Source organism: Pseudophryne corroboree, chromosome 8 (genome assembly GCF_028390025.1).
Source record: "Pseudophryne corroboree isolate aPseCor3 chromosome 8, aPseCor3.hap2, whole genome shotgun sequence".
NCBI classification, from domain to species: Eukaryota; Metazoa; Chordata; class Amphibia; order Anura; family Myobatrachidae; genus Pseudophryne; species Pseudophryne corroboree.
Window position 1 is genome coordinate 309,767,445 of NC_086451.1, and position 22,017 is coordinate 309,789,461.

The following is a 22,017-nucleotide window of genomic DNA, read 5'->3' on the forward strand; positions in this document are numbered from 1 at the left end:
CTCCACAGGTGGAGCCAGGTGCGGTGGGGGCGCGTCTCGGGAACTTCAGCGACCAGTGGGCTCGCTCACAGGTGGATCCCTGGGTTCTGCAAGTAGTATCACAGGGATACAAGCTGGAGTTTGAGGCGACTCCCCCTCGCCGTTACCTCAAATCAGCCTTGCCTGCTGCCCTCGAGGAGAGGTAGTACTGGCGGCAATTCACAAGCTGTACTTCCAGCAGGTGATAATCAAGGTACCCCTCCTTCAACAAGGCCGGGGTTACTATTCCACAATGTTTGTGGTACCGAAACCAGACGGTTCGGTGAGACCCATTCTAAAATTGAAATCCTTGAACACTTATATACGAAGGTTCAAGTTCAAAATGGAATCGCTCAGGGCGGTTATTGCAAGCCTGGATGAAGGGGATTACATGGTATCACTGGACATCAAGGATGCTTACCTGCATGTCCCCATTTACCCTCCTCACCAGGAGTACCTCAAAATTGTGGTACAGGACTGTCATTACCAATTCCAGAAGTTGCCGTGGTCTGTCCCCGGCACCGAGGGTATTTACCAAGGTAATGGCCGAAATGATGATACTCCTTCGAAAAAAAGGGAGTTATAATTATCCCGTACTTGGACGATCTCCTTTATAAAGGCGAGGTCCAGGGAGCAGTTGTTCGTCGGAGTAGCACTATCTCGGGAAGTGCTACAACAGCAGGGCTGGATTCTGAATAGTCCAAAGTCGCAGCGGGTTCCTACGACGCGTCTACTGTTCCTGGGTATGGTTCTGGACACAGAACAGGAAAAAGGGTTTCACCCGGAGGAGAAGGCCAAGGAGTTGTTATCTCTAGTCAGAGACCTCCTAATACAAATACAGGTGTTGGTGCATCAATGCACGCGAGTCCTGGGAAAGATGGTAGCTTCTTACGAAGAAATTCCATTCGGCAGGTTCCATGCAAGGATCTTCCAGTGGGATCTGTTGGACAAGTGGTCCGGGTCGCATCTTCAGATGCATCGGCTGATAACCCTGTCTCCAAGGGCAAGGGTGTCGCTGTTGTGGTGGCTGCAGAGTGCTCATCTTCTAGAGGGCCGCAGATTTGGCATACAGGATTGGGTCCTGGTGACCACGGATGCCAGCCTTCAAGGCTGGGGGGCAGTCACACAGGGAAGAAACTTCCAAGGACTATGGTCAAGTCAGGAGACTTCCCTACACATAAATATTCTGGGACTAAGGGCCATTCACAATGCCCTAAGTCAGGCTAGACCCCTGCTTCAACACCAGCCGGTGCTGATCCAGTCAGACAACATCACGGCGGTCGCCCATGTAAACCAGCAGGGCGGCACAAGAAGCAGGATGGTGATGGCAGAAGCCACAAGGATTTTCCGATGGGCGGAAAATCATGCGTTAGCACTGTCAGCAGTGTTCATTCCCGGAGTGGACAACTGGGAAGCAGACTTTCTCAGCAGGCACGACCTCCACCCGGGAGAGTGGGGACTTCATCCAGAAATCTTCAAAATGATTGTACACCATTGGGAAAGGCCACAGGTGGACATGATGGCGTCCCGCCTCAACAAAAAGCTAATAAGATATTGCGCCAGGTCAAGGGACCCTCAGGCGATAGCTGTGGACGCTCTGGTAACACCGTGGGTGTACCAGTCGGTGTATGTGTTCTCTCCTTCTTAGTATTCTCAGTACCTTGGGTATGAGAGGCAAAGGAAGGGAGTAAGAACTATACTCGTGGTTCCGGATTGGCCAAGAAGAGCTTGGTACCCAGAACTTCAAGAAATGATCTCAGAGGACCCATGGCCTCTGCCGCTCAGACAGGACCTGCTGCAGCAGGGGCCCTGCCTGTTCCAAGACTTACCACGGCTGTGTTTGACGGCATGGCGGTTGAACACCGGAGCCTAAAGGGAAAAGGCATTCCGGAGGAAGTCATTCCTACGCTGATTAAGGGTAGAAAAGATGTGATCGCAAAATATTATCACCGCATATGGCAAAAATATGTTGCTTGGTGTGAGGCCAGGAAGGCCCCAACGGAGGAATTTCAACTGGGTCGATTTCTGCACTTCCTACAGTCAGGAGTGACTACGGGCCTAAAATTGGGTTCCATTAAGGTCCAGATTTCGGCTCTGTACATTTTCTTCCAAAAAGAACTGGCTTCACTGCCTGAAGTTCAGACTTTTGTTAAGCGAGTGCTGCATATTCAGCCCCCGTTTGTGCCTCTAGTGGCACCGTGGGATCTCAACGTGGTGTTGGATTTCCTGAAGTCGCATTGGGTTGAGCCACTTAAATCCGTAGAGCTAAAATACCTCACGTGGAAAGTGGTCATGCTGTTGGCCTTGGCGTCGGCCAGGCGTGTATCAGAATTGGCGGTTTTGTCATGCAAAAGCCCTTATCTGATTTTCATATGGATAGGGCGGAATTGAGGACTCGTTCCCAATTCCTTCCTAAGGTGGTATCAGCTTTTCATGTGAACCAACCTATTGTGGTGCCTGCGGCTACGTGGGACTTGGAGGACTCCAAGTTACTGGACGTAGTCAGGGCCCTGAAAATATATGTTTCCCGGACGGTTGGAGTCAGGAAAACTGACTCGCTATTTATCCTGTATGCACCCAACAAGCTGGGTGCTCCTGCTTCTAAGCAGACTATTGCTTGCTGGATCTGTAGCACGATTCAACTTGCACATTCTGCGGCTGGACCGCCGCACCCTAAATCTGTAAAAGCCCATTCCACGAGGAAAGTGGGCTCTTCTTGGGCGGCTGCCCGAGGGGTCTCGGCTTTACAACTTTGCCGAGCTGTTACTTGGTCGGGTTCAAACATTTTTGCAAAAGTCTACAAGTTTGATACCCTGGCTGAGGAGGACCTTGAGTTTACTCATTCGGTGCTGCAGAGTCATCCGCACTCTCCCGCCCGTTTGGGAGCTTTGGTATAATCCCCATGGTCCTTACGGAGTTCCCAGCATCCACTAGGACGTCAGAGAAAATAAGATTTTACTCACCGGTAAATCTATTTCTCGTAGTCCGTAGTGGATGCTGGGCGCCCGTCCCAAGTGCGGATTGTCTGCAATACTTGTATATAGTTATTGCCTAACTAAAGGGTTATTGTTATGAGCCATCTGTTAGTGAGGCTCAGTTATATTTCATACTGTTAACTGGGTATAATATCACGAGTTATACGGTGTGATTGGTGTGGCTGGTATGAGTCTTACCCGGGATTCCAAATCCTTTCCTTATTGTGTCAGCTCTTCCGGGCACAGTATCCTAACTGAGGTCTGGAGGAGGGTCATAGAGGGAGGAGCCAGTGCACACCAGGTAGTCCTAAAGCTTTCTTTAGTCGTGCCCAATCTCCTGCGGAGCCGCTATTCCCCATGGTCCTTACGGAGTTCCCAGCATCCACTACGGACTACGAGAAATAGATTTACCGGTGAGTAAAATCTTATTTAAAAGTAGGTGAAAGGTAAAATGTATTTTGATATTAAACAGTCATAATCACAAGATGTTGAGCTAATTAATTGGAAATTCCCCATAAGGGGAGTATATGAATTAAAAATATATTCTGATAAATGAATTGTGATTGGTTTATGTATATGATTGGCCTGCTAATTTGATTGGATCATGTAATGCTGTAATGAAAAGTATATAAGATTAAATCAATGTGTTAATGGTTAGTTCATGATATTCTTTTATCGTGAGCCCTGTGAATTTCACAATGCAATAAATTTATCAAAGAGACTTCATTTTTCTTCAATTATTTTGAACGGCTGTAACAGGAGATGTACTAAGCAGTGAAAAGAGTGGAGAAGTGAGCCAGTGGAGAAGTTGCCCATGGTAACCAATCAGTTGCTGTGTATAATTTTATGGCATGCAAATTATAAGTGTTACAATGCTGATTGGTTGCCATGGGCAACTTCTCCAGTGGCCCACTTCTCCACTTTTTTCACTGCTTAGTACATCTCCCCGTAGAACTGAACCCATAAACCCAACGCTGTGATTAAGCATTGCTGACCACTGAGCCATCATGATGAACCAATTGTCAGACATGTCTGGATCTTGTAAAAGGACTCATTCGTGGTATTTATAGGCTACAATATATTTTGCCAACCACTAGATGGCCATGAGACTCACTCCTGGTAGTGGATGTGATTTTCAATGGTGAGAATGCACAGAATGCAGGCTGAAGTCGGGGTTTCAGTACTTACTCCCCATTCACACTTGTCTGATGGACCCGGGTTATTCCAAGATTGTCACCCATCATGTCGGACCCGGGTCTTCTGTCTAGCAGTGGACGCTTGTAAATGATGTAATCTCCAAGTGCGCTATTGTCCCCCACCAATTAACTCCTTTCAGGCATGGCCCAGGTCATACCTTACACACGCAAGCTTGGGCACTGACCCGGGTGGCAAGTCCCGGGAATAACCCTGGTCGGTTACAGGGTCGCAGACCATCAACCCAGGTCTGAACCCTTTCAGACATAAGCAAAACCCGGGTCGACTCGCAGTGCCCCGGAAGTATCCAGGGTTTTTGCTTACGTCTGAAAGGTTTCTAACACATTGCTTGTGTTATATCTCTGTTGGTTTCACTGGTGATGTCTCCACAGTAGGGCAGCTAACCCTTGGTCAAGAGGTGACTAAAAAGTAGACACTCCATTGCCCATACACACAGATGTGGCAAATGTTCTAATTGTTTTACTGTTCTATTTACAGCTAAACCTGCACCAAAACCACCGAAAATCCCAGCACATGGTTCAGGTAAGGAGTTTTATTTCTGTCTAGGGCTCTGTATTTTATACGAAGAATGGAGTGAAATCTATTGGTGTGAAGAGATTGCTGCTTTAAAGAAATGTTACTGCAGCTTCTTATGGAGTTGTCATCCAAATGTACAATTGTTTTCTAGTGTTTCAAGTAATTATATTTATTAGGATTATACGACCTGATTCTGTAACTTTGTATCTGGAACAAACCATGCTGCAATGCAAGTGGAGCAAATACATTTATATTTTTTTCAGTGCAGGGTAAATACTGGCTGCTTTTGCATGTAGCCCACAAATGATAGCCAATTTTATTTTTCTACACTGCAATTTATATTTTATTTTGGACACACCACACCCAAATCTAAATCTCTCTGCACATGTTACATCTGCTACACGTGCAGTGCTAGATGGTTTTGCCCAGGTGCATAGTTACTTGGGCTCCCATTTATCAAGCCTTGGAGAGTGAAAAATAGCACGGTGATAAAGTACAAACCAATCAGCTTCTAACTTCCATGTCTCAGGCTGTGTTTGAAAAATGACAGTTAGGAGCTGTTTGGCTGGTACTTTATCACTGTCCTACTTATCACTCTTCAAGGCTTTATAAATCTGGCTTTGATTTATTTATTTATTTGCCTTGCTTCCAAATCAGAATCAGGCCCATAATGCTCTTGATATAAAAGCATACCACTTTTTAGTCTGTATATATCTGTTGTGTTATATAGTTTACTGAAATTTAGAGCAATACAACATACCTCCCAACATTGGGAGATGGTAAGTAGGGTCTCCCTGGCGCGACAAAGCTGCAACCGGCCGTAAAGGGTGTTTGACATTTTCCGTCACTGTGGGGGCATGTCCAGCACTCTGTGAGCTGCTGGCATGCCCCCAGTCCCTCCATCTCTTGTGAATAGACACTCTGCGCATGCGCACAACGTCTATTCCCCGCTGCTCTGCTAGGCAGAGCAGTGACTGACAGGAGCCTCCCAACTGCCACCCTCCCACCGCAGGATATTGCGGCCCATGAGTGGGACAGTGGGATAGTCCAAAAAATACGTGACTGTCCCGCGAAAATCGGGGCAGTTGGGAGGTATGATACAGTGGGCAGCAAACACGGCTCTGCTATCCCCCAAATGTATAGATATGAGCGAGAACGTTCATATCGTTCAGTGAAATCTGCCAGTGTGTAGGGTCCTGAAGTGTGCCTTGAGGACCGAGGCTGGGAATGCCTGGTGTATACTGTACTCTGACTTTGTATTTCGCATGCACACCTATTTTTGTGCGATATTTATGTGATATTTCTATATCCCCCATACCCTGGGATTAGTTTAATAATAATTTTGCTGTCTCCAGCTGTTTCTTGGGACTGATCAACAACTATGTTATAATGCAAAAGTTACCAAACGCGGTCCTCAAAGCTGCCCACGTTTTAAGCATATCCATGCTTGGCCTCAGGTGACTTAATTGGGAAAGCTCGGAATAAGACTGAAGCTTAAGTTTAAAATTTATTACATTTATACTGTATGTAGTGTTCACTTTAAAAAGAGTGTTCTGAAAATGAGATTTAAAAAAGAGATCTACTGAGAATTTAACCTGAGGGACTGCACTGATAATCTGCTGTCTAACGCAACCCAATTTCCCGTAATGTTTCATGTTATAATTTTCACATAATTTAGTGCAGGGGTAGGCATCTGTCCCACAATTTGGCCCCTGGGGCAATTGTGTCTAGCCCTTTGCTACTGTCTCTCTGTCCTCTCTCAGAGGAAGAAGCAGCAGACACTAAAGGGCCCCACACACTCGGCGACTGGCCGCCGAGCTGCCCAACGGCCGATACGGCCGTGAGACGACCTGGGGGGGGGGGGGGGGGGGGGATGTTTTTTTTTTGATGTAGTAAGTGAAGTTTCTTGACTCCCCCGTCACCTGGCTCCATAGCCCTGCATGCTAATATGGACAATGAACGAACCGGCACCAACAATGAACGAGGTCGTTCATATCTTTCAGTGAAATCTTTAAGTGTGTAGGGCCCATCAGTAACTGCAGATCTAGCAGTAGGGGCTGCTCACAATATACAATTTTTTACACAGAGGGAGAGAGGAGTTGGTTTTCTAATGCAGTGTATAAGCACAATACCGCCTCTCTCCCTCTGTGTAGAGAATTGTATATTGTTAAGTGGCACCTAATGCCAGATGTAACAACTGAAGGAGGGGAGTGAGTAGTGCAAGGGGTGTGATATAGAAGATCTACAATGTCTAGGTCAACCCTGACAAAAAGTTGACACAGGGGGAGGATGACTGGTACAAAAGTTCGACATGTGAAATGGTCGACACACCATTTAATTTTTTTTTTATAATTTTCACTGTCAGAGCATAGGGAACCCAATAGTGTACCGCATCCCTTTGCAGGGAAAGGTGTCTCACTCAACTTCTGCTGCGCTCAGCACAGGTTTCTATTCCCAATCCTAGTGTACATGGAAGGTAAGATATGAAAAAGGTGTAAAAAAAAAATTGAAAGAAACCCTTAAACAGCTGTGCAGACGTGTCAACCATATGTGTTGATCATTGCCCTGTCGACCTAATGCATGTCGACCTTTTCAATGTCAACCTAATGCATGTCACCCATATAGGGTTGGCCTATTGCTAGTCGACCTAGATATTGTTTATCTAAACATTGGAACACTAGTGCAAGAGAGGAAGAGACTGCTATTGTTGCCACCAGACAGTAGTTTCCAGTAGGTATGGCCATCGACCAACCTTGTTTGGGTAACCACCGATGATAGATGGCTCTTCCGTTGATTGGAGATATCTAATTGTTCTCCAACATCAATGGCACAGAGCCCCCGATGCTTTGTCCATGGTGCCAGGACACGCAGGCTACCTCGCCCTTCCCAATGTGACACGTAAATCCTCACTCCACATCTGAGTAATAGAACAGCAATGACCATTGTTGGGTGAAGGTACCATCAATAGCTTGATGACCATGAAGGTTTGTTACCATTGATAGCACAGTGTCTAGATATTTTTGGAATTCACTGAAAGGTTTTGAAATACTTTGTGTGTTGCTCTGTTTGCGATCGTTTGCTAAAACTTTTTAAATGAGCCCTCAGCTAATATAATTGGCCAGCTCTGATTTAGAGGAAACATTGGGGATATATTTTCTTTCTAATCAATATAAAAAAATAGTGTTTGTTTTTTTTTAGGTAAAAATAGGTTAGTTTTATAGTAGCAGAACATTAACTTAAAATGTCAGGTCATGTGTGGCTACAGTAAGCTCCTTTTGCGGCTCTTTACAACAGACTGATTTAGTGATGGCTGCAGCACTGACAGCTGGTATAGCGTCCCACAGCATACTGAGCAATGAGATGAGTCAACAGTTTTGCAGCAGAGGTTACAAATAGCTTTGGCTTTCATCCACTTCTGCTTTAAATACTGATGCGGATTTCTATTTTTTTCCTCTCTCCATAAATATTTTAGATTTTACTAAATTGAAAGTAATCCATTACGTCCTTTATAATAATCATCTCCTTTGGTGGCAAATTAAACAAGCTCCTGGAATAGTAACCTTTAAACTTGCTATTTGCACTGCTGCCTTGCAATAGAAATGTCCATTGGTGGTCATTCCGAGTTGTTCGCTCGGTAATTTTCTTCGCATCGCAGTGATTTTCCGCTAATTGCGCATGCGCAATGTTCTCACTGCGACTGCGCCAAGTAAATTTGCTATGCAGTTAGGAATTTTACTCACGCCATTACGAGGTTTTTTCTTCGTTCTGGTGATCGTAATGTGATTGACAGGAAGTGGGTGTTTCTGGGCAGAAACTGGCCGTTTTATGGGAGTGTGTGAAAAAACGCTGCCGTTTCTGGGAAAAACGCGGGAGTGGCTGGAGAAACGGAGGAGTGTCTGGGCGAACGCTGGGTGTGTTTGTGACGTCAAACCAGGAACGAAACTGACTGAACTGATCGCAGTTGCCGAGTAAGTGTGGAGCTACTCAGAAACTGCTAAGAAGTGTCTTTTCGCAATTCTGCTAATCTTTCGTTCGCAATTTTACTATGCTAAGATTCACTCCCAGTAGGCGGCGGCTTAGCGTGTGCAAAGCTGCTAAAAGCAGCTTGCGAGCGAACAACTCGGAATGAGGGCCCTTGTCCATTATGATACAAATTGTTCCAATATGAAAAGTTATGTAGTATCATTCCCATATCCACATGGAAAAGATCACATTTGCTGACTGGATTGTATTGTTTGGCACAAATGTAAAATCGCCACTTGCATTGATAGTCGCTCTGGACAGACCCGATAGTTTGGTGGCCTGATTGAAAGTATTGTGATGTAATGTTTGGCATTTTTAAGACTCATGGGGAAAAACATTTGCCTAATTATGCATTTTGCCGTGAAATTTCATGTTTCACCAACAAGTGTTCCCATTAGTATCTAACCACACCGCAGAGAAGAATTATTTACCTGTCCTTTTCAAGCGCTTTTTCAAACTGCATGCTTTCTAGAACCCTATGGGGGCTCATTAGGTGTACATCTAAACCACACACATCCACAGTGACAGAGCCTACCTCCTGTCTCTTGTCAGCAGTAGGTCCCCTGTGGCGTTCGGCTCATGAAAGCTAGCTGGACTAGATGTTAAACAGTGGATGCACTCTTAACCAAACGAAGAAGATGACCGTCTTAGAATCTGAACATGGTGAACCGTGCCCCAATTAAATTTGACAGTATTTTTAGGTGAATTTATGCTCTGAAGTAGCGGCGATTTCCAGTGCATGTAAACGGCTAGAGGGATGTCCCACAGAGTAATACACTAGTGGACGCGCTAATAAACTGGGTCCCCGGCAGTGCTTTAAGCCTGGGCCAGTGCTAGTGTTTTTGAGACCCCCCCCCCCCCACAAACTGTGAATTAGTGCCCTACTTCCCATACTGTATAAAGCATAGGTCTGCAAACTCGGTCCTCATTACCCCACACAGTGCATGTTTTGCAGGTCTCCTCACAGAATCACAAGTGAAATAATTAACTCTACCTGCGGACCTTTTAAAATGTGTCTGTGAGTAATTAATACACCTGTGCACCTGCTGGGTTACCTGCTAAACATGCACTGTGTGGGGTAATGAGGACCAAGTGTGTAAACCTATGGTATAAAGGGACATTGATCTCACAAAGAAGCAGCGTGGTCGCATAATAGTAACCCCAATTTCCCTAATTCAAATTACACCACACAGTAGCACAATCTTATTCACATTACACCACATGTAGTGCCCCTGATTCATATTGCACCACATAGCAATGCTCCTTATTCAGGTTACGTCACTTAGTATTGCCCTTTATTCACATTGCACTATACAATGGTACCCTCTATACATGTTGTGCCACACAGTAGTGCCCCTTATATATAATGCCCACAGTAGTGCCCCTTATACACAATTCCCACAGTCCAGTAGTAGTGCCCCTTACACATAATGCTCACAGTTGTAGTGCCCTTTACACATAATGCCCACAATAGTAGTGTCCCTTAACATAATGACCACAGTAGTGCTGCTTATACACATATTGCCCACAGTAGTGCCCATTATACACATCTCACCTCTGTCACTCCAGCAGCTCAACGCCTGTGTCCCCCCACCTCTCTTGTTCCTCCATCCCCCTCTCATCTTTTCTTCAAGATGCACAGAGCCTGCACATCTTCATGGCTCTTATTCACTTCAACAGTGGTGACAGCATGACATAACATACATGTGCTGGAAAATGAAGCCACTTGGACCTGAGGAGGGGATGAATGCTGTCCAACAGACACAGCATGTGTGAGTACCAGGAGGGGTGAGCTGTAAATTGAGGAGGACTATGGAACCACCAGGAACTGAGGAAGAAGGAGGTGGCTGCAGCTCATCAGTAACACTAGTGCCACCTGCATCATCTATTGATGTAGGTGATGGGGGCAGGTTTTTCTGTTGGAATTACTGTGCAGGGCAATGGAGGTGGTGGAACTAGTTCCCCCTACCATTACAGGTGGTGGAACTCAGTTCCACCTCGTCACACACACACACACACACACACACACACACACACACACACACACACACACACTTTAACCCCTGGTCCCCAGTGACCCTCAGTGATGAGTCTAGCCATGCCTAGAGAAACCACCTGGCAACATCTAAGAACTATGTAACATGAGCCATTAAAACACATAGGGGAATATGTACTAAACAGTGATAAAAGGGGAGAAGTGAGCTATTGGAGAAGTTGCCCATGGCAACCAATCAGCTGCTCTGTATACTTGTAAAGTATGCAAATTATAAATGTTACGTCAATGCTGATTGATTGCCATGGGCAACTTCTCCACTGGCTCTCTTCTCCACTTTTATCACTGCTTAGTACATGTCCCCCGTAGTCATTTATACAACTCAATAACCCTGGTACTTAGTACTGGGGAGGCGGGTTTGCATGTGATCTTAACCTATATTTTTAAGCTGCTCCAGTTACTGCAACATAGTAACATAGTAGATGAGGTTGAATAAAAAACAAAATGTCCATCGAGTTCAAGCTGTATTATAATAAGATTTTACTCACCGGTAAATCTATTTCTCGTAGTCCGTAGTGGATGCTGGGAACTCCGTAAGGACCATGGGGAATAGACGGGCTCCGCAGGAGACTGGGCACTCTAAAAGAAAGATTAGGTACTATCTGGTGTGCACTGGCTCCTCCCACTATGACCCTCCTCCAGACCTCAGTTAGGATACTGTGCCCGGAAGAGCTGACACAATAAGGAAGGATTTTGAATCCCGGGTAAGACTCATACCAGCCACACCAATCACACCGTATAACTCGTGATACTATACCCAGTTAACAGTATGAAATATAACTGAGCCTCTCAACAGATGGCTCAACAATAACCCTTTAGTTAGGCAATAACTATATACAAGTATTGCAGACAATCCGCACTTGGGATGGGCGCCCAACATCCACTACGAACTACAAGAAATAGATTTACCGGTGAGTAAAATCTTATTTTCTCTGACGTCCTAGTGGATGCTGGGAACTCCGTAAGGACCATGGGGATTATACCAAAGCTCCCAAACGGGCGGGAGAGTGCGGATGACTCTGCAGCACCGAATGAGAGAACTCAAGGTCCTCCTCAGCCAGGGTATCAAATTTGTAGAATTTAGCAAACGTGTTTGCCCCTGACCAAGTTGCAGCTCGGCAAAGTTGTAAAGCCGAGACCCCTCGGGCAGCCGCCCAAGATGAGCCCACTTTCCTCGTGGAATGGGCTGTTACTGATTTAGGATGCGGCAATCCAGCCGCAGAATGCTCCAGCTGAATTGTGCTACAAATTCAGCGAACAATAGTCTGCTTAGAAGCAGGAGCACCTATTTTGTTGGGTGCATACAGGATAAAAAACGAGTCAGTTTTCCTGACTCCAGCCGTCCTGGAAATATACATTTTTAAGGCCCTGACTACATCCAGTAACTTGGGATCTTCCAAGTCCCACGTAGCCGCAGGCACTACAATAGGTTGGTTCAAGTGAAAAGCTGATACCACCTTAGGGAGAAACTGGGGACGAGTCCTCAATTCTGCCCTATCCATATGGAAAATCAGATAAGGGCTTTTACATGACAAAGCCGCCAATTCAGACACACGCCTGGCCGAAGCCAAGGCCAATAACATGACCACTTTCCACGTGAGATATTTCAAATCCACAGTTTTAAGTGGCTCAAACCAATGTGATTTTAAGAAACTCAACACCACGTTGAGATCCCAAGGTGCCACAGAAGGCACAAAAAAGGGGCTGAATATGAAGCACTCTCTTTACAAATGTCTGAACTCCAGGCAGTGAAGCCAGTTCTTTCTGGAAGAAAATCGACAGAGCCGAAATCTGGACCTTAATGGAACCCAAATTTAGGCCCATAGTCACTCCTGACTGTAGGAAGTGCAGAAAACGACCCAGCTGAAATTCCTCTGTTGGGGCCTTCCTGGCCTCACACCACGCAACATATTTTCGCCAAATACGGTGATAATGGTTTGCGGTTACTTCTTTCCTGGCTTTTATCAGCGTAGGAATGACTTTCTCCGGAATGCCCTTTTGCTTTAGGATCCGGAATTCAACCGCCATGCCGTCCAACGCAGCCGCGGTAAGTCTTGGAACAGACAGGGCCCCTGCTGTAGCAGATCCTGTCTGAGCGGTAGAGGCCATGGGTCCTCTGATATTATTTCTTGAAGTTCTGGGTACCAAGCTCTTCTTGGCCCATCCGGAACCACGAGTATCGTTCTTACTCCTCGTTTTCTTATTATTCTCAGTACCTTTGGTATGAGAGGCAGAGGAGGGAATACATAAACCGACTGGTACACCCACGGTGTCACTAGAGCGTCCACAGCTATTGTCTGAGGGTCCCTTGACCTGGCGCAATATCTAGTTTTTTGTTTAGGCGGGACGCCATCATGTCCACCTGTGGCCTTTCCCAACGGTTTACCAACAGTTGGAAGACTTCTGGATGAAGTCCCCACTCTCCCGGGTGTCGGTCGTGTCTGCTGAGGAAGTCTGCTTCCCAGTTGTCCACTCCCGGAATGAACACTGCTGACAGTGCTAAGACGTGATTTTCCGCCCATCGGAGAATCCTTGTGGCTTCTGCCATCGCCATCCTGCTTCTTGTGCCGCCCTGTCGGTTTACATGGGCGACTGCAGTGATGTTGTCTGATTGGATCAGTACCGGCTGGTTTTGAAGCAGAGGCCTTGCCAGACTTAGGGCATTGTAAATGGCCCTCAGTTCCAGAATATTTATGTGTAGGGACGACTCCTGACTTGACCAAAGTCCTTGGAAATTTCTTCCCGGTGTGACTGCCCCCCAGCCTCGAAGGCTGGCATCCGTGGTTACCAGGACCCAGTCCTGTATGCCGAATCTGCGGCCCTCTTGAAGATGAGCACTCTGCAGCCACCACAGTAGAGATACCCTGGTCCTTGGAGACAGGGTTATCAGCCGATGCATCTGAAGATGCGCTTCCGACCACTTGTCCAAGAGGTCCCACTGAAAGGTTGTTGCATGGAACCTGCCGAATGGAATTTTGCTTCGTAAGAAGCTACCATTTTTCCCAGGACTCGTGTGCAGTGATGCACCGATACCTGTTTTGGTTTCAGGAGGTCTCTGACTAGAGATGACAGCTCCTTGGCTTTCTCCTGCGGGAGAAACACTTTTTTCTGTTCTGTGTCCAGAACCATCCCGGTGAACAGCAGGCGTGTGGTAGGAACCAGCTGTGACTTTGGAATGTATAGAATCCATCCGTGCTGTTGTAGCATTTCCCGAGATAGTGCTACTCCGACCAACAACTGCTCCATGGACCTCGCCTTTATAAGGAGATCGTCCAAGTACGGGATAATTAAAAACTTCCTTTTTTCGAAGGAGTATCATCATTTCTGCCATTACCTTGGTAAAGACCCTCGGTGCCGTGGACAGTCCAAACGGCAGTGTTTGGAATTGGTAATGGCAATCCTGTACCACAAATCTGAGGTACTCCTGGTGAGGATGGTAAATTGGGACATGTAGGTAAGCATCCTTGATGTCCAGGGATACCATGTAATCCCCCTCCTCCAAGCTTGCAATAACCGCCCTGAGCGATTCCATCTTGAACTTGAATTTTTTTTTTTTATGTATGTGTTCAAGGACTTCAAATTTAAAATGGGTCTCACCGAACCGTCCGGTTTCGGTACCACAAACAGTGTGGAATAGTAACCCCGTAGGGGCACCTTGACTATCACCTGCTGGGAATACAGCTTGTGAATTGCCTCTAGCACATCCTCCCTGCCTGAGGGAGTTGTCGGCAAGGCAGATTTGAGGAAACGGCGGGGGGGAGACGCCTCGAATTCCAGCCTGTACCCCTGAGATACTACTTGAAGGATCCAGGGATCCACCTGTGAGCGAGCCCACTGATCGCTGAAATTTTTGAGGCGGCCCCCCACCGTACCTGGCTACGCCTGTGGAGCCCCCGCGTCATGCGGTGGTCTCAGAGGAAGCGGGGGAAGAATTTTGATTCTGGGAACTGGCTGACTGGTGCAGCTTTTTCCCTCTTCCCTCGGCTCTGTGCAGAAAGGAAGCGCCTTTGACCCGTTTGCTTTTCTGAAGCCGAAAGGACTGTACCTGATAATACAGTGCTTTCTTAGGCTGTGAGGAAACCTGAGGTAAAAATTTTTCTTCCCAGCTGTTGCTGTGGATACGAGGTCCCAGAGACCATCCCCAAACAATTCCTCACCCTTATAAGGCTCTATGTGCCTTTTAAAGTCAGCATCACCTGTCCAGTGTCGGGTCTCTAATACCCTCCTGACAGAATGGACATTGCATTAATTCTGGATGCCAGCCGGCAAAATATCCCTCTGTGCATCCCTCATATATAAGACGACGTCTTATGTTCGCAAAATAGTATCCCTGTTTGACAGGGTTACAGACCACGCTGCAGCAGCACTATCTGCAGGTCTTAGTCTAGTACCTGAGTGTGTAAATACAGACTTCAGGATAGCCTCCTGCTTTTTATCAGCAAGTATCATCAAAGTGGCCGTATCCTAAGACGGCAGTGCCACCTTTTTTCACAAACGTGTGAGCGCCTTATCCACCCTAGGGGATATCTCCCAGCGTAACTTATCCTCTGGCGGGAAAAGGTACGCCATCAGTAACTTTTTAGAAATTACCAGTTTCTTATCGGGGGAACCCACGCTTTTTCACACTTCATTCACTCAATTGATGGGGGAACAAAACACTGCCTGCTTTTTCTCCCCAAACATAAAACCCTTTTTTAGTGGTACTTGGGTTAATGTCAGAAATGTGTAACACATTTTTTATTGCCGGGATCATGTAACGGATGTTCCTAGTGGATTGTGTATATGTCTCAACCTCGTCGACACTGGAGTCAGACTCCGTGTCGACATCTGTGTCTGCCATCTGAGGGAGCGGGTGTTTTTGAGCCCCTGATGGCCTTTGAGACGCCTGGGCAGGCGCGGGCTGAGAAGCCGGCTGTCCCATAGCTGTTACGTCATCCAGCCTTTTATGTAAGGAGTTGACACTGTCGGTTAACACCTTCCACCTATCCATCCACTCTGGTGTCGGCCCACAGGGGGCGACATCCCATTTATCGGCATCTGCTCCGCCTCCACATAAGCCTCCTCATCAAACATGTCGACACAGCCGTACCGACACACCGCACACACACAGGGAATGCTCTGACTGAGGACAGAACCCCACACAGCCCTTTGGGGAGACAGAGAGAGAGAGTATGCCAGCACACACCAGAGTGCTATATAATGTAGGGATAAACACTATCACTGAGTGAATTTTCCCCAATAGCTGCTTGTATAAACAATATTGCGCCTAAATTTAGTGCCCCCCCTCTCTTTTTAACCCTTTGAGCCTGAAAACTACAGGGGAGAGCCTGGGGAGCTGTCTTCCAGCTACACTGTGAAGAGAAAATGGCGCCAGTGTGCCGAGGGAGATAGCTCCGCCCCTTTTTCGCAGACTTTTCTCCCGCTTTTTTATGGATTCTGGCAGGGGTAATTATCACATATATAGCCTCTGGGGCTATATATTGTGATTATTTTGCCAGCCAAGGTGTTTTTATTGCTGCTCAGGGCGCCCCCCCCCCAGCGCCCTGCACCCTCAGTGACCGCAGTGTGAAGTGTGTATGAGGAGCAATGGCGCACAGCTGCAGTGCTGTGCGCTACCTTGGTGAAGACTGAAGTCTTCTGCCGCCGATTTTCCGGACCATCTTCATGCTTCTGGCTCTGTAAGGGGGACGGCGGCGCGGCTCCGGGAACGAACACCAAGGACGGGTCCTGCGGTCGATCCCTCTGGAGCTAATGGTGTCCAGTAGCCTAAGAAGCCCAAGCTAGCTGCAAGCACGTAGGTTCGCTTCTTCTCCCCTTAGTCCCTCGTTGCAGTGAGCCTGTTGCCAGCAGGTCTCACTGTAAAATAAAAAACCTAACATATACTTTCTTTCTAGGAGCTCAGGAGAGCCCCTAGTGTGCATCCAGCTCGGCCGGGCACAGAAATCTAACGGAGGTCTGGAGGAGGGTCATAGTGGGAGGAGCCAGTGCACACCAGATAGTACCTAATCTTTCTTTTAGAGTGCCCAGTCTCCTGCGGAGCCCGTCTATTCCCCATGGTCCTTACGGAGTTCCCAGCATCCACTAGGACGTCAGAGAAAATTCTTACACTACTCTATATGTAACTAGTTTAACTATAATGACCCATATTTAGTTATGTTTTTAAGTCTAAATAACTATAATTCATACTTTTTCTAACATTCTCTTCCTTTAAATGCTATATCCTTAGATAATTCTTTCTGCTAGGCTTTTATCTAATCTATTTTTAAACACCATAATGGAGTCCGCCATTACTACCTTCTCTGGCAGAGAATTCCAAATTTTTACTGCCCTTACTGTGAAGAACCCTTTTCTTCGTTCGGTATGAAACTTTCTCTCCTCTAACCTGAGAGGGTGCCCACATGTCCTGTGTAGAGGCTTTTTGATAAACAAATCGCCTGATAGATCCTTGTATTGTTCCTTTATATATTTGTAAATATTAATAATGTCCCCTCTCAGCCGCATTTTTTCGAGTGTAAACATATCTAACCTAGTAAGCCTTTCCTCATAGTCCAGTGCCTATAACCCCTTGATCGGTTTGGTGGCTCGCCTCTGAACCCTTTTACATTCCAAGATATCTTTTTATAGTGTGGTTCCCAGAACTGTACACAATAATCAAGATGTGGCCGTAACAATGATTTGTACAGTGGCAGGATTACACTCTCGTCCCTTGTCTCAATTCCCTGTTTTATGCATGCTAACACCTTATTTGCTTTTGTTGCTGCACTTTGACATTATGATCTGCTGCTAGGTCTGTTGAGCACCCCCAAATCTTTTTCAACTACCGTTTCCCCTACATTTTCCCCATTTAGTTTATAGGCTGCCCGATTGTTCTTAGACCCAAGGTACATAACTTTACATTTTTCTATATTGAACCTCATTCTCCATTTGCCCAAACCCCCAGTTTAAATACGTTCTGTAAAGACTCAACATTCTTGTCTGAATTAAGTACTCTACACAGTTTAGTATCATCTGTGAAAATTGACACTGTGCTTTCCAGACACACTCCTAGCTCATTAATATATATGTTAAACAGTAGAGGACCAAGTACTGAACCTTGCGATATTTCACTGAGTACTGGGGCGCAGTCAGAAAATATCCTATTAACCACCACTCGCTATTCCCTGTTATCCAGCCAATTATCCAAGTACAGATAGTGTTCCCTAAACCAAGCTCTCTTAATTGAAGATCAGTCTCACATGAGGCACTCTGTGTCAAAGGCTTTTGCAAAATCTAAACAGACCACATCCACTGCGTTTCCCTGGTCAAGATTATCGCTCACTTTTTCATAGAAGCTAATTAAGTTAGTTTGACATGACCTGTCCCTCACAAAACCATGCTGATTCCTATTTGTAACCTTGGAGGTATCCAAGTACTCTTGTATGCTATCCCTTATTAGACCTTCCAGTTTTTCCCCCATTATAGATGTTAAACTTAATGGTCTATAGTTACCGGGATGAGTTTTAATTCCCTTTTTAAATATTGGGACTACCTCTGCTATTCGTCAGTCCTTCGGTATCATTCCTGATGTAATTGAATCATAGAAAATCAGATATAAAGGCCTTGCTAGTTCTGAGTTAAGCCCCATAAGAACCTCTGGGTGCAGTCCATCCGGACCAGGAGATTTGTTTATCTTAATTTTACTTAGTCTCTCCCGGACTAATTCCTTGTTTAACCAAGTACTTAGCAATGGAACGTTATCATAGTTTATGTTGTGCACTACTCCCACCAACAGGTCCTCTCTAGTGAACACTGAAGAAAAAAAATTTGTTCAATAAATCTGCTTTATCTTTGTCATCATTAGTCAAGACCCCCGATCCGCCATTTAATGGGCCTATATTCTTCTTTTTTAACCTTTTACCGTTTATATATTTAAAATACTTTTTAGGGTTTGTTTTACGTTCCTTGGCGATTTGTTTTCGTTTTCTATTTTAGCTGCTCTGATTTCTTTTTTGCATTTTTGTTATATTCCTTGTAGTACTGGAATGACCCTGCCTTCCCGCTGTATTTAAACGCTTTGAAAGCACGCCTCTTTTTATTCATTTGTTCCTTAACCTTCTTGTTAATCCACATCGGTTTGAATTTAATATTAGTGTGTTTGCTGCACTTGGGAATGAACATATTAGTGTATTTATCAAGCAAAATTTTAAAAGAATCCCACATTTCACCCATATTCTTATCATGAAACAGAAAATTCCAATCAGTGTCCTTTATTGCTTGTTGACTGTACTCATGTCTGATTGGCTGAATGTGTATGGATCCCTCCAGCCACTAGTGGTTCATTAATTCGCATCACTGCTGCACCAGAGAAGTGTTTATTACTCCTTTATTTATATAAAGTATTATTATCTATAAATAATTATATTGTATACTACAGAGCAGGTTTGTTTGACTGACAAGTGTTTTTTTTGTTGTTTTTTTTTGTTTTTTTGTCACCATGATTATATATTTCAGCTACAGGCTCTGAAAACAAAAACAATCACTATATAAGGACAGTGCTTCTACTAGCAAGACATGGCTAGTAAAAGTATTGCCTTTTTAAATATCGGGCAGACCTGAAAATTATATGTTTTATAGCCCGACTTTTGATAAATAAAACCCTAAGTGCTTTGTCCCTAAGATTTCTCATTGAATTACATTAGACACATTTTTTTTTATTATCCTAAAAAAAAATTATTTCGTAAAGTTTGAGTATCATTTATTTTACAACTTTCTTTTTGGAAAGAATACATTATTGGCTTCTACTCTTGATGTTGATCTACTGAAATGTTGTTCTGTGTATAACTTCTAATGCTACAATGGTGACCACTCATTGAGATAGCAGAGCTGATATTGGGGACTTGGTTGTGTGACCAGAAATTGACCATGGTGCCTGATAACAAATTCCCCGATTTAGACAAAATCTGTTATTGGGTTTGGGGGTAAATGTAGTCAATAGTTGCCCACTGGCTACTATCATTGTCCTGGTTGTTTTGATCGCACTTACAGGCCCCTGACTAATTCCACATGTAGCCAGATTGGACATCGGTTATCTTGCAGCCTGTATGTTCACCTACATATGTACACTTTTCTATGATCTACATATAAAGGGGTAAATCCTGTTCTCCCCAGAGTTGCAGCACCGTATAAATGCCGGCAATGACACCTGAACTCGCACTTCTCGTGGCCTCTTCTAATAACGGACTCTCACATTTTTGCTCACAGCCCTATGGGGCTGTGAACAAAAAACCTTGAGTCATCGGTGACGTAAGTGCGACATACAGCTGCACTTACTCGCACACATGACTACATTTGGATTCCCCCCCCAAAGAGTTGTTTCCAGAATCATTTTCATATGTTGCAAAAGTGGTGTGTGCCACCTGAGAAACTACATCAGAGATTAAATACAAAAGAAAAAAAGAAGTGTTATCTAGAATATCTATATTCTAGATAGCCAATATGCAAATACATGCAATTAATAAAATACACACACATTCAAAAACATAACTGACTAATCACTTCTTCCTGTGATAAATCTCATATTCTCTGTGGCCATACGTTTAGTGTTAGTGTTTTGTAATTTGTATATAATTTGTTAGTGAGGAAACAATGTGTTCCTGGTAAGTGATTGGTATAGTTAAGGGGACATAAGGCATTATGTAGCCTGGTGGATTCTCACCCACTAGTATGGGGTCGGCATACATTTTTCAGCAGGGGTTAAATCTGTGAGGAGGTTTATCTTTTGGGTATTGTATAATTTGTTTTGACCTAGCAAGAAGTGGGTGTAGTTATTATGTGTGTGGCTTGTATTTTATTTTACTGTTTTTTGGGTTGGGTGAATCTCCTACTTCCCTACCATCATGACAGTTGATGCCTTGCTGTTAGGTATTTATGTGCTCTCCTCGCAGTACATTGGGTAAGGCTGATTCTAACCTACTGGCAGTGGCACTACAGCTCCAGGTGAGCTTCTTGTGTGTTATTGGGGGAGGACAGTATGGCTACCTGAAGTGTTTGTGCAGTGGGCTGGCAGTTTACTCCCATCTAGGTCCTTCATGGGCTATATGTTATGGGCTGGCGGTTTGCCCCATTTGAGACTGTTTATTTCAGAAGCTGATGTGGTATTATACCTGCAAATGGATTAGTAATCACATTCCCTTTATTGCAAGAGCCCTCCTCTGTAACAGTCCGTATGTTCCCTACTGATGGACTATACTATGGGGTATATGCAATTGCGGTCGAATTCCCGAAATTGTCTAATTTCGGGAAATTTTCGCCCAAAAAAATAATTTGTCAATGCAATTCAGTACTTTCCGTCAAAAAAACGGACTTTCAAAATTCGACTTTTTGAAATTCGACTTTTTGCAAATTCGACTTTTCTGCAATGATACAAGTGCTGCAATTCGACCAAAGTGTATTCAATTCAAGTTTGGAAATTCGACAACAGTGCTTTTAGACAGCAAATTCGTCATTTTCAATCCGCCACACTTTGGAGGGTGAAACCAATAAAAAAATTTGAAAACATGTTTTTTTTGTGTTTTTTTTTCTTGGTAATATCAGATCTATTTATATTAGAAGGGATTAGGTACTTGGCTTGTCTTTTTTGGAGGCACAAGTATTATTTATATATTTTTTAAAATAATATATATATATATATATATATACCGACAATAGAAATCAAAAGGCGGCACTCGAAGACTGTAGTAAACAGTGAAAAAACTGTATTTGTGCGGTCAACGTTTCGGGGACCACCTCCCCGTCTTCAGGACAAACAAATAGTGACAATAGTGAACTTTAAATACACACTTACCCCCCTCCTCTTTCTGATCTCCCCGCCAGCGACCGCCGTGGACACGCCAGCCGCACTTCCTGTCCGCGGCTCTGAATGCTTCTTTCTAACCGGAAGTGACGTCTCATTGTGGGCCGCGTGACCATGGCGACGCTGGGGGGGAAGAAGAAAAAGTGAACACTTAATCCCTAGTGCTTAAAATCAGATCATACAACATATATATAATTAAGAAACGGTAGCTTATTTTTTTAAAAGAAAGAAAACTCGCTCCGCTATCATGTCATCAATATGTATAGTTAAAAACAACATTTTTTGCAATCACTATTAAAACATTCAATGTGTTCACGATGTCTCTTGTGGTACTTTCAGTGATTAAAAATTTACTAAATTAAGACCTGTACAACCACCGGATAATT

General features: G+C 44.8%; 1 protein-coding gene across 3 annotated transcripts in view; it reads left to right on the forward strand.

Annotated features, from left to right (window-relative positions):
* Window positions 1-22,017, forward strand: part of CD99L2 (CD99 molecule like 2) — a 192,808-nt gene that overhangs the window by 88,876 nt on the left and 81,915 nt on the right. For all 3 annotated transcript variants that reach the window (XM_063937373.1, XM_063937372.1, XM_063937374.1), the window contains one exon: window positions 4,686-4,730. In XM_063937373.1, coding sequence (XP_063793443.1) covers window positions 4,686-4,730 — 45 coding nt within the window. The remainder of the gene's footprint in view (window positions 1-4,685; window positions 4,731-22,017) is intronic.